The 13,752-nt window shown below is 42.5% G+C and overlaps 1 protein-coding gene across 3 annotated transcripts in view; it reads left to right on the top strand.

The window, feature by feature from the left end:
* Positions 1-13,752, top strand: part of nalcn (sodium leak channel, non-selective) — a 126,553-nt gene that overhangs the window by 69,242 nt on the left and 43,559 nt on the right. For all 3 annotated transcript variants that reach the window (XM_072686302.1, XM_072686301.1, XM_072686299.1), the window contains exons 15-16: positions 118-255; positions 3,106-3,180. In XM_072686302.1, coding sequence (XP_072542403.1) covers positions 118-255; positions 3,106-3,180 — 213 coding nt within the window. The remainder of the gene's footprint in view (positions 1-117; positions 256-3,105; positions 3,181-13,752) is intronic.

Genomic DNA, 13,752 nt, shown 5'->3' with positions numbered 1-13,752 from the left:
AGTGTGGTACTGGAAGCCATGGTCACTTCTGCGATGTCTTGGTGAGTGTAATGAAGCCTTTGAAGGGAGTATAATAAGGGAGCGCTGACTGATCTGATGTGTTTTTTTTTTCTGCAGGCCTTCATGTCCATGTTTCAGATCCTCACTCAGGAAGGCTGGGTGGACGTCATGGACCAAACCCTGGTAGCGGTGGGGCACATGTGGGCTCCAGTGGTGGCCATCTACTTCATCCTCTACCACCTGTTTGCTACTCTGGTAAAACAAAACAACAACAAAACAACAAAAAAACATTAGTAATGGTATTAGTTATAGATTAGACAATTCCTATTTCACTCTTTTGGGAGGGGAGCGAAATTCTGTACGTCTGGCTTTTTATCTGTTCTTCTCTTCAAATGACGCAATCTCAGAACACTGCAGTTCAGGCTGTTGTGAGATGAAACGATATGATGGAATATGAAGCCTTATAAATGCTGCCCTTCAGTAAAGTGTTTGTTCTTTGTTCTTACTCTGTCGAATTGCATGTTTCCACCCAGAATAAAAAAGAATGGCCTTTATAAAGTGGCAATAAAGTATGGCCCCAAGTGTATTCTGTAACTGTAGCAGACTGCAAACCCAGAGAACAGCAGCATCCGAAGTCTTTTTATACAGTAAAGAACAGAGTGAGACCACATACACCTATTTTATATATATTAACACATTTTTAATATTTACCATTTGACATTACAGCTTTTTTTGTTTATTTAGAAAGAATGCAGTCTTCTTGTAGGGCTATTTTAAATATTTTTTAATATTTTAAAGTGCTGTACACAAGAACAAGCGCCAGCTACAGGAGGACATTGGGTTGTACAACTGAAAGAGAGGGCAATTGCCCTGTAATCCTAATGCCAAGCTCTACAAAAGCTATGGCTGTAAAACTTTGTTCTTTCCTTGACTGGGTTGCCAGATTTGCAATTTCCCTGGCAAATTTGATAAATGTGAAAGTGGAGTTGAGTGTAGAAGCCATAAAGGGTTCATATTCAAGTTGCAGACAGTAGAAATAAAAAATGAATTGGCTTAAGTATTGGGACACTTGCTTATTCAGTGTTTCTACTAAAATGAAGGGTATTAAAAAGAGTTTATCCTTCTTTTAGTGTAGTAACTGTCTCTACTGTCCAGGGAAACCTTTCTAACAAGAGCGTTAATGAGCTCAGGATGTTGGATGTTTACCACCCCACCCCATCTCCAACTCCCTGACTCATCCCACAAGTATTGGCTGGAGCACCATCATTCTTCCAGAGAACACAGTCCCACTGCTCCACAGCTCAATGCTGGTGGATGTTATACACCTGGCATTAGGCGTGTTCCTGTTTCAGAGAGGCTTTTTCTACTGCCATTACTTCTCTACAGATACTAGACAAGCTGTGTGTGTGTGTGTGTGTGTGTTCATTTGCACATCTATGTCAGCAATTGGTGCTTTGGATTTGCTCTCTGCAAGCCGCAGGAACTGCAAGAAGGCCTGCAAGTTGCTCTCTGCAAGCCAGTAAGAGTGGTAATGAGTAATATAAGCTGATGTGTTTTGTTTAATCTGTTCAATGTAATGTGGTTAACGAGACGACGGCCATGCAGAGTGATCAAATTAACGCTTGTATCTCTTCATTCTTTGGTTGTTTATAAATACGTTATTAGTAAATTAGAGAAATCTGTGCTGAGTGGAATGCGCTTTATAATGTCCACGCATGGCAAAGGCATCTCGCCGTTATCTGCCATTCATGTTCATTTGGCCTCCTTATTAGTTTAGTTGCCTGTTAGGTTATCCGCCACCTGTAATAAATAATGCATCGCTGTATGTCTCAAAAGGTTGACTAGTTGACTAAGTCCTGCATAATCCTTGTTCTTCAGTCATTTCAGTCGTTCATCAGTCATTTTTGTCTTCGATTGATTCCCAATTCCCTGTGGTTCTAATTGACCATCACCACGGTTGGGATGCCCGTGCTTGTGTGTGACATTTGATGCGCTGAAATGAGCGAAGTAACCGCTGTTTAAATCTGACATTTCAACACGAGCTTAACAGTAATGAGAGAGCAGCCGGAGCATGTAATCAAGAAACGAGTGAATCGCTTATTTGTCCCCAGTCAAACAATAGAACATAAATAAATAAATATATAAAAGAAAAGGAAGGAAAAAGATGCAGAGTGTGTTCGTGCAGACTGTTGCTGTAAAAGCCAGACATTTTAGAAGTGTGTTGTGGCTCCAAGTCTCATTTATTTTCAAAGTATTGCGTTTTGTGTTCTTGCGCAACGCTCATTTGTCTGTGTTAATAAGACAGGGGGAACACAAGACACGCTGATTTCATTTTTATCTAAGGTTATTCAGAATGGATTAGCATTGGGTTTCAGTTATTAAAACTGGATTTTTATAAATACATTCTAGGATTTGTATGTTTAATATGTGAACCGGTGCTTATCAACCTGGCTTATAGCATCAGTACGGCTCTTTAATTACATTAGTAGAAGGGAAGGCTAGCCATTGGCACAGTAGTCATCCTCTTTACTCAGATTTTACTATCCACATCCCACTCCATACTCACTATGTAGTGCACTACCTAGGGATTGAAGCGATGACTTCTGCAGCCTAAATAATACATTGTATGTGCAGCGTATAGCTGTTTCATTTGTAATGTACACAGCCTTCAGTAGACTTATATTACATTATATAGATGTCATATGCGCACTTTAATGACTGATGTAGGGCCCTACAAAGGCAGGTAGGGGGCAAATTCCAATTCCAATAGAGCTGACTATTAGTTTTCTCACATTAGTGGCTTAACTAGCTAGCAAAGAGACTTATGTTGAATGATTGTCAGAGAAATTGTGAGTCTACAAGTCAAGCATTATGATGTGGGGGTCAATTAGAAAGAATAGGCCTTAGAAAGAATAGGACCAGAACTGCTTACCAGTACAGTGTGTCTCATTGTCTAAACTGACACTATACCTTAGCTTCTAGAAAGTCTCCCTTCACAACCTGGACATAATTAAAATCTAAAAATGTGTCATTATGTATTTCAGAAGCTGTTTATTACTAAGCAAATAGATTTTTCTTTGAACTAATGTTTCTAATGTCTTCCAGATCTTGCTGAGTCTGTTTGTGGCTGTTATTCTGGACAATCTTGAGCTGGATGAAGATCTAAAAAAACTGAAACAGGTAAGAGTTTGGATTTTGGAAATACCTTTTTTTCCAACTTGTCGCCACTATTTTGAAGGGATCCGTTTGTTGTGTCTAGCTAACAGTTTGTTGCATGTTCGCGAAGAACCTTCTCTTGTCAATCAGTAATGGGAAAATAAGTCATGGGATGGTTCTGAGGTCAGTGTTGTATGTTCTGTTTCAATTTCCACAAAACACGTAAAGTCGTTTTGTAGGGCTGAGTGATGTTTTTAATACTTACAGTACTCTTTAATGTCCACATTAATGGGACATTAATGCATTTTATGTGTTACGAATGTGCACAGTTGAGTCACAGGAACACATTTAAGGTAAAGCAGCTGTATTATATTGTGGATAACACTCTCTGTTTAGGCAGGGAAGCAGGAAAAACACCTTTCCATTACTGTTTGGTTTAGAGTGTCAAATGTATGAGCCATAACATTGGTACCACTGATGGGTGAAGTGAAAAACATTGATTATCTTCGATAAGGGTGGGATATGAAGTTGATGTGTTAAAAACAGGACAAAAGGGGGCAAGTCTGAGCCCAATTGTGAAGGCTGGACAACTGGCTCAGACCATTTCCAAAACATCAGGCAGGTCTTGTGGGGTTTATCTGTTACGCAATGGTCAGTACCTACCAGAAGTGGTCAGAGAAAGGGCAACCAGTGAACTGGCGACAGGGCACCTAAGGCTAGTAATGAAGGCCCCAGTTTTATGTTTGTATAGTTAGAAACAGACCTTAATTACTTCTAAATGGATTTTTGGTGGACACAGGCATATAAGAATGTTGTGATCACCTTCCTAATAGTGGGAATATCCACCCTTGGCTCGAATGACACTAGCAAAATGTCGTTGCATAGACTGTATTAGGTGACTAAAGGTGTTCTTTATAGAGGTTAACTGACCCACAGTGGCGTATCAATCGCTTTTTACCACATGCCAGTGCCGTTGTCCCCCTTGGGCATCGATGGCATGGGGCACTACTGTTGTGCCGTTGGGAAGCAACCACTAACATCCTACAAAGTAAGTGGTTTCAGAGATGCTAGCACCCATTGCCTGGCACCCTATTATCATGTTCGTTTGAACATGAGTCAAATTGCATCCTTTGCCCATGACTATTGTTTTGCACATGATGTCCTGGGCAGAGAATTAGTATATAGTGATATTATGACTGTGACCGTGGGCAAAGGGTGGTAGCATTTAGAAAACCGTGCACCACTCCAGAACACTTCCATTGACCAACCACTACTTTGCATGAAAACCTGAAGCTTTTTGTTGTGCAGGAAAATGGATGTGGGGCAGTGGCTGGTCATGAAGAATTGCCAGTACCTGTAAAGCCATGTGCAGGACAAAACTGCCAGGACAGTGGCAGGGTGATAACACTTGAAGCATTTTTATCTGTCCATTCACATAGGTCACAAAGACCCTATAGAAGCCTGCTAAATTGCTGTCAGCTAGCAAACAACTGACAAAAAGAAATGACCCATCAAACAGGGCCCCTCAAACACTGCTTCACAGTGGCCATCAAGTGTCTCTTCTTGGCGGAGTGGTGAAAAGCATGTGAAAATCCTCTCTGCAAGGATTGTTCTGTAGTTTCTTGAAGAAAATAGTTTGTCATCAGCACAGGGATGGTGATGAGGGTGAGAAAACGGTGACTGGCCGACTGAGTTGTTGGGGCTGTTGTTGGGGTTTGAATGACAAGAAATGCCAGAACGATCAACATCAGAAACATCAGAACTGAAACCACCAGTCTTAATCTTGCAGGATCTGTTTTTTTTTTTTTTTAGTATATTCAATAGGTGGGTAGCTCGCCTACGATGACTCATGCTAGATGATTAGCATGAGAAAACATGACAAGGCAGGGTTCTGTGATTACAGGTAGTCAGTTGCTGGCAGTGTTCCCTCTTTGAGCACCTTCTTTATCAAATACAAATGAGCTGCCATTGCCGTGAACGAACAAACCGCTTTTATGGATATCAGTGTGTTGCCATCTTCTCCAGTGTAGAAGTGCATATGTCAGAAAAGTGACATAAGTGACATTTTGCCAGTGGGGAACCCTGTCCAGTCAGGATTTTCCCCTGGTGATACAGCCATGCTACCTTTACTTATAATTACGTTGGTGGTTAAAATAACAGGTAAGGCCTATAATCCAGCTCCTGGCAAGTAAGACATTTGAGATACTGGCACTCATAGAAAACCAGTCAGCTCAGCCAATCACATGGCAAGTTTGGAACTGACTGTGGTATAATGAAGGGTATTATTTATAATGACTTCAAACGTGGCTCAGCTATTAATATAAAAATATAAACTCTGATAAACTGCAAAAGGGAACACTAAAGAAATCCTAAAGGCAGGGCCTGGGTTAAACAGGGATTAACTTAAGTTGCGCTCGACCGGCGCATAACAACAAAAGGGGGAAGAACTGGGGGACCAGCTACTAGGCGAAAACGTCAAGGCCGACCAAACCTGGAACCGCAGCATGCTGCCGTGAGCGTGGGTCGCTTAGCAGGGACGTGGGCAGCCAGTGAATCCTGACAGTGAGCTAGCGAGCCTCGCTGATAATGTGGTTAGCAGGGGTACCTGCTCCTGAACGCGGATACCAAGCCGAAGCTGACCATAACACACTAGTTCTAGTTGTACAGGGAACCTCTCGGGCGGCCTCAAGGTTTCAAACGATACAATTCTCAGCATGGAACCATGGTGTTGAGGCTCCTTAAGTACCCCCAGTCCCAGGCGAAACACATGAACCAAACAAAAGGACAAAGAACAATCAGAACCGAATCATGAGTCGACAGACGTGAAGAGAACCAAACACACATGAACACGAACATGACGAAACTAAGGCGAAAGTCCACATTTGGGCCTGTAGGCGGCGGCTCTTTTTCAATCCATATATACAGAATCATTTGCTGTAATTTGTTGGTTTTAATGATGAATATGCTATTCATGTAAATAATGTAGATTTCATGAGCTTTTTTCTCTCTCTCAAACAACTTTCAGTCAGGAAGGCCAGCCAGTCAGAACTAAAATATTCAGATTATAATTTTTTTTTTCTTCAATATTTTTTCAGTGGTCAAAAATTAGTGTCTGTGATCATTGTTAGCAACCAAGACCACTCAGCACATTTTAAATCTTCATTTAGTCTAAATTGAGCTTTTATTTTCTGTTATAATTGCAATAGGAATTGAGCGTCAATCTTAAAACGGCAATTCTCGGGGGTCAAGCACGACACAACATTTTGGATCCATCAGAGCACAAGACTGGGCTTATTTCTTATAGATGTAGGATCTCCAAAGGAGATTTTAGGACATGACTGGTAAATGCTGTCAGTTCATTGACATATTGATTTTGATTGGCTTTTGCCGAAGATGTCTAAAAATCCTGGGGAGAGCAGCACACTGATCACCGCCACAGTAACTTTATAAATAGGATTTCCATTACTGTGCTGCACATTTTGTTTTTTTTGGGTGGCATAGAACGGTTACTGCTGAGTTTTTGGATTCTGGCCCTATACCTTGTGCCAAAAGCTTATAGTTGTCATGGTGTGTGGAACAGGCAACTGCTTGCGAAAGTTTGTTTTGAACAGATTAAAAATGGTACACTGAAGTGAAGACTTACATAACCAATGAGAGTGCAACTGACAAACTATATGAACTTCTGTGGACGGAGCATCTGAGGCCTAGTCTACTTCATTTATAAATACAAGAAACTGGTACTATGCAACTCAGCAGCTAGTTTTCTAATATGTTCTTTTAGTAGATTATCCTAGGATTCCTCAAAAATGGTTTGTAGCCACCTGTGTTCTCCTGCTCCTGGAATGCTTCCAAATCCAGAACATGCCTAGATCAGTTCTCCCTTAGCCACAGCTGACTGATCTGCTGTTCAGCCTGTAAAATTGCCTATTTTACAGGTGCTTCCAGCACAGATGGGGGCAAACCAAAAATAGACTACTAGATTATGATTGCTCTCCAAGAATACAGAGGAAAGAGGAGCTTTTCTAAACAGCTGGCTCCGAAGCAATTCGGAGACTGACCTTGAAGGTGGCAAGACTAGTTCAGCCTGATGTGGAACAAATAAGGACTAGATGGGCCTTTGTCCTTTTGTATCCTGGTGTTGATTTGGTGGCTGTGTGACGGCTCAAAGGGTTTTTCTGAAGGTTGTTTTTGTAGCTCTTGGCGAACAGATTGCTCTCCGCTGTGATAATGTCATCAGTAACTGCCTTTAAAGGGGTTTGGCCCCCTGCTCTCCCAACTGCGGTCAGGAACAGGGAGCATGTCTTTCTGAGTCATGAAATTGCTGGGAGATGCCAGGCATTTTCTGCAGGGCTCATAATCTAGGCCTGGGAAAAGTCTTAAAAACAATTAGCCAGAATTGGGATTATGGATGCTAACTCTCCAGTCGCATGAGAACAAAAGATCCCACAAACTCTCACAGTGAGTTCAATAGCCATGTTCATGTGTTTTATACGTGTTAATATATTAGAGGTGTTTTTCATCATTACAGAGGAGATGCTCTGGAATTCAGCTAAAGGTTCCTGTGGGAAATCACAGAGTGATCAGTTCTTCTCTCCAGCTTAGTCATTGCCAATTCCCACCCACTAGCAAGAACTCCCCCAATCACATGGTTCTACCAGCTGTGGGAAGGTGATGACTGTGATGGGACCACATTGGACATCTCCAAGTGCGCTCTGAAAAATCTAACTAGCATAACAACCACTAAGCAAAACCATACAACTGCCTGAATACCCATGCATCCACCTTGCAAAATCTGTAACACCCATCAAGCTACGCAGCATCATAACAACCATTTAGGATACCATAGCAACACCCTAGCAACACCACTTTGCAACACCATAGGGATTCTTTAAAATAAATAGATTGTCATTCTAAAAGTGGAGAGAAAGAGGCAGAGCTCCATCCTACATTGAAGGTTGTCGTGTAGTGTTTTTAATTAAAGACTGAAATTGAGTCCAGCTGGTTGGTAACTGTATTGACCCACTATGTGTTGGGCTGAGTGATCATGGTGATAGGGAAGTCTGGATCACTACGTCAGAGGAGAGTATAGGACGGGTTTAGAGGGGGTTGATTGTCTTTTGTGAAGGGGAGGAGTTGCAGGAAGGGTCAAATGTCTGCATGGAAGCTGATTTACATAACCTGGATAGATTTTTAAAGCAGTAATTAAGAGTAAGGCAGGAATTTGTTAAGGCGAGATTGGTACTAGTGTAAGTTCAGTAGTTGTTAGCACTGTTAACCTAGTATCCTAGTCTAGTAAGTGATCAATCATGGTAATTGGATTTTTCAGTGAACTATTTCCATCACTGCAGTGAACAGTGGAGACGTTCTTGAGCATTGCTTCCTCTTTTGATGTAATTTACTAACACTAATTACAAATTGCTTGACTAATGCCCCTCCTAAAAAGCGTGAAATAGTTCCATGCAATGAACTCCTTCCACTGTTGATCTGGAGGAGGGGGGTACTCAAACTGTGCAGAAGACTATGGAGAACAAACAGTGCCATCAATTGCTGTGTCCAATTTTCTATTCAAAGGATTTATGAAGTGTTACAGTTTGAGTCTTACACTTCACAAGTGGAAGCGGATCTATTTGGTGCATCCACTGTACATGCATCTGACCTTCAGCACCCCCCACCCCCTCTGATTATTGTTAATTCACTGAGCTACATTGATTTAGCTTAATGCTATTGCTACATGCCATTCCAGTTAAGCACAGACACCCTGTCTTTTGTAAACACGTAGCAGCTCATGGAATTTGTCTCTTATTCCGAACGGCACAGACTGTATGTGGTCGTGATGCTCGCAGTGAAACACTGCTACAGACAGAACAGAGCCAGGCTTGTGCCCTGCCCTCTACCCCTGACTGAAAGACAGACAGTGTGGATGTAAGGCGTGTGGGAATACTGTTCCCTCCCTGCTCCCATTTCATGAACGTTACAAGCAAAACCTGTCAGCTATGACAGAACTCGGGGGAGACAATTGTATTTCAGCGTGATTGATGGCTGGGCTTCGGGAAAGCTGCGAGAATTGATCAGGCGGGTTGTTTTAAGGTTGTTTCGTGTGAATGGTTGATATAGACTCCGCAGATAGAATTGACATTTCCATTTCAGTGGAACGGTTCATTGCAGGATAGGGTAACCATTGCGTAGTAGTGTCGGGATTGCCCGACATAACCTCCTGCTGTCTGGTATTACTGATGTACCGACAGCGAACACCAGCAGAGCTGCAAAGGTTGAGCGTTTAAAGTTCAACAGAAACATAAGAATCACTTATTAACCAATTACATTTTTACATGCTAGGAATTTGTTCAGGTGCATGCTCAGCTCAGAAGATACACAAACGTCCAAAAGGCACCTTATACAGCCGTTCGAATGAGCACATAGAACCAGGAGGATCTGGAGAAACTGAGGTCACCGAGCTCACTGCCATCAGCTTCAGCTTGGTAGTATGAAGCCCTGGAGCTTTGGGCAGTGGAACTGCATTCTCTGGAGTTCCATTCGATACTATTGTGCTGTGTTTGATCTAGAACTAGTCAGCCAACATCAGTACTCTACCTCACCAGTGCTGCTGTGGCTAAATACAACCAAATCCTCATGACTAAGGTTAAAACATCTAGAGAAGAGCCTGTTCATGCTACCCAGAAGGAGCAGCAACTGTTATTACAGCAAAGGAGGGAGGAATAAACATTGAATGAACAGGTGTCTACAAACTTTTGGCCATGGCAATGTTTAATAGTATATTGCGACACACAGGGTGTCACAGAATGCTGTACTATTGCACCCGACAGTCCCCCTCCCTGCCCTTCTGCCTTTTTTTTTGGTCAACCTAGCATCTCACCCTCTCCTTCTCTCACCCCTTGCTCTCTCACCCTTTCTTCATCTCTCCTTTTTCCTTTTTTTCCCCTGGTTTTCCTCTGTTATCTTTCTCTCGCGTGAACGCTTTTGCTCTCGCTCTCTGCCCTCCCCTGTCTCTCCCCCTTCTGCCTCCTTTTGGTCAACCTATTACTGATAGCTTTTAGTCTCCCACCCTTTCCTTCACTCACTCTTGCTCTCTCATCCTTTCTCCATCTCTCCCTGGTTTTCGTCCCTGTTATCTTTCTCTCTCGCTCTTGCTCTCGCTCTCTTGCTATCTGCCCTCCTCTGTCTCTCTCCCACATTTTCTGTAAATCTCTGCTCCTCCTCTCTCTGCCCTTTTCTTCCTCCTCTCCCTCTATCTCTCTCTCGTTCTATCCACCTGTCTCTCTATGCCTTTCCTTCTGGCTTTCTCCCTCATTCTCACCTCCTCTCTCTCTCTCTCTCTCTCTCTCTCTCTCTCTCTCTCTCTCTCTTTCTCTCCGGGCAGTGCTGGCTGGGTCTGTGTAACAGTGTTCTCAAATCCCCTCACAGAATGGGGTTGCTTTCAAACATCAAGCGAGTCTCAGTGGAGAGGGAGAAACAAAGAGCTCCCAGCTAGTGCTCTCAGGCCAGACATGTTTGTGCTGAGTGTGAATGGCCAAGTCGCTCTCGCTGGGTTTATTTTGCGGCGTGGTGCTCCGAGGGTGTCTAAGAGCCATTCCAGACACTTACTGCCGTGCTCGCTGCTCTCATAACGCCGGTGCACTTTGTTTTGGAAGCTGCGCGTGACCCACATAGCTCTGTGGTGTGCTCTATTATGTTTCCATTGATACTGACTGACTTGGCGCCTCTCCGTGGGATATTTGGCCATGGAGAGCGTTAGCGCGTTAGCACATTAGGCTAAATTTGGTGATTCTGTTTTGGCTGTTCAGTATTAAAGGCTGTCTGTCCAGCAGTGAGACTTCACTCCGTAGAGACGAAGAGCGGCTGATGACTCATTACTGGAAGTTGTGTTAGCGATAGTCCTTTAATAGAAATCAGTGAGGATAGTGAGGATAGTGTTAAGTCCCAGCCACATGAAGGCGGTGGCTAGAATCTATACCTGTGGTCTGTTATACCGAAGCGATGCTACTAAAAGTGGACGATTTCACAACAACAACAATGTCACTTTCGTTGTGACTATTAATTCAGTTTTATCCGATTTTGAAGCCATCCAGTAGGAATAAGAGGCCACGGTTGTATATTAATCCAGTCCCATAATTAATTCAAAGATCTGTGGTGATGAGGAGGCCCTAGAAGCCATTTCCTTAGGTCTGCTGCTCCTAGAAATATCTTTAATATCGTCCGTGCGGATTATAAGCTTTCTAATGTGGCGGAGGAGTGTCTGCTCTTATTCCTGTGAGCCCGCTAAAGTTGGTGTGGAGCCCTACAGAAATGTTGAAGTCATTTTGATCAGGCTTCTTTGAACATGTGCAATAGCCTTTTAGCTGACTCATTAGAGAGTATATTTGGCTTTGCTCTGAATATTTCAAACAGCCCAGGTGTTTCAGCAAGAGCATAAACTCTTTCAGAACGCAACGGCCGAAGGGTTGTTTACCACGCGTTGCCGTGATCAATCCCGCCGGCGCGTTCACATTCATCATTATTGTAACGCGGGCCTTCATGGAGATGACTTGCATCTGTCAGTGCAGACAGCTGATTTTTCTAGATTTGAAACCCATTTCAAATACACGGACACAGACGACGACGGCGCCTGTGGCCTAATCGGCACGGATGGATTAGTTCTGATCCATGCATCTTATGGTGTCTGTTGGTAGGACTGGGCAATGTGATGATATATCATCATTAGCATTATAAGGTGCCTCACAGCCTATGTTTCTGAGTCTGTTACTGTACCATCACCACTCCGGTTGCATCACAGAAACAATTTATAACAATTAGAGAGTGAGTAAAGAACACCAGTATATAGTAGTTTTCCAGCAAACTTCAAATCACGTAATGATGTCCCAGTCAGGTTATTTTATCCCCCAATCCGAGTCTCCTAATGCTGAGCATTAGCTGATACAGATACAGTAATAATACAGCCACACAGTTTAGATAAGATGAGCTGCTGATTAATACTGCAGTCAAATCTCTTTTACTATTACTATTTTTAGTAACAGTTTCTATAATGAGAGATTCTGGACTGACTGATGTAGTTTCATAGTAATACAGCTGTTAATAAAATAATTGTTATATAGTGTGTTTATAATCTTATAATCCAGTCTGACTCATCCCCATGACCTGTCAGCTCCCAGCTCCTTTAAAACACTGCAGGCAAATCACTGTGTGTGTGTAGTGGTATACACTCTGGGCCTGTATATTTGTAGTTGTTTGTCGACTACTGTTGTGAAATAACTGTTTTATAGTGAGGCAAATGTGCTGTGATGTGGGTTTCCATAGCATGTGTGTGTGTGTATTAGCATTAGCGTTAGCCTCCACTCGGTTCTAAAAACACAAAAAAGTCATGTGGCTCCCCCGCCAGTAAAGCAGAGCTTTTCAGTGATAGCAATGATGTCTGTTAAACACAGCAGTTATAACCAAGACTTTGATTAGAACTGGATAAGGATTAACGTAACTGATGCCCGATACATAATCATATGCCTGGGTCAGAACCGATCCCGATATTTGGCACCATGATATGCATTATGATAATGTTGCATGGAACTGTAGAACAAAGAATTAGCGAGGAAGGACTAAGTGACCAGCCCACAGCCGGGGTTACTGACCAGAAGAAATGAGCTGTTAATGAATAACAAGACTCATCTCCGAAATGACCCATTCCTTCATTAAGCGCACCTTATTTTGGAAGTGCAATCTCGGAGTGTGGATTCAATTTGTCAGGCCGCATGGACGGCACCTGCGCGCATGCAGAAGGATCATTAGCAATTAAAGCCGACAGGATAAGCGGAGGTAGAGCTAATAAATACCCGGTGTGTTCCACATGCTGCGTATCAGCCCCTGATAACAGGAAGTGTTTAATGAGCTCCCTCCTAGACTCCGTCAGGATTGACTGTACGTGCTCTGATGCCTTGCACCACTCTCATCACCACTGATTGGAATATTGCATTTATTGCGTGAAATTAGGTTTGGGAAATTTTAATGAATTTGCGTCGACTGCAATGCCTATGAGGTGACAAGAATTGATTAAAGAATACATCCAGGAAATACATTCATGTGTGTGCAGTGTCTGTAAAGCGGGCGATTACACATGCACTAGAGTGAATGTGAATATTATTAGCCATTATTCCTTGTATATATGATTTGTAGATATCCTGAATTATTATTATTATTATTATTATTATTATTATTATTATTATTTATTTCCCCCCCATCATTCTTATTATAGGCTTCATGTTTATTATCTATTAACTACAATGATTTGGAGGAGAGAAAGTGAAACATTCACTTCTAACTACGCTTTGCCTGCTGTAAAACGTGGTGATGGTAGTATGGGGCTGTTGTGCTGCTAGTGGACCTGGTCCATTGCAGCAAGTGTCATTTTGGAATGCCTAAATCAGACCTTCCCAAAGGACCAACGTAAATCCTTTCGTGGATATGTGGACTCTCAAAACCAGTTGCTAACCAATTTGACCAGTCCCATTATGCAAAAATATGCAAAAATAGGCTTTTCATAGCTACCCACCAGGGGGTGCTCATAGGACGATTTGTATTAACAGCTGTGGG

Source organism: Salminus brasiliensis, chromosome 8 (genome assembly GCF_030463535.1).
Source record: "Salminus brasiliensis chromosome 8, fSalBra1.hap2, whole genome shotgun sequence".
Classification (NCBI taxonomy): Eukaryota; Metazoa; Chordata; class Actinopteri; order Characiformes; family Bryconidae; genus Salminus; species Salminus brasiliensis.
The sequence above is the reverse complement of the archived record's forward strand: the minus strand, read 5'-3'. Positions and strand labels throughout refer to the sequence as shown.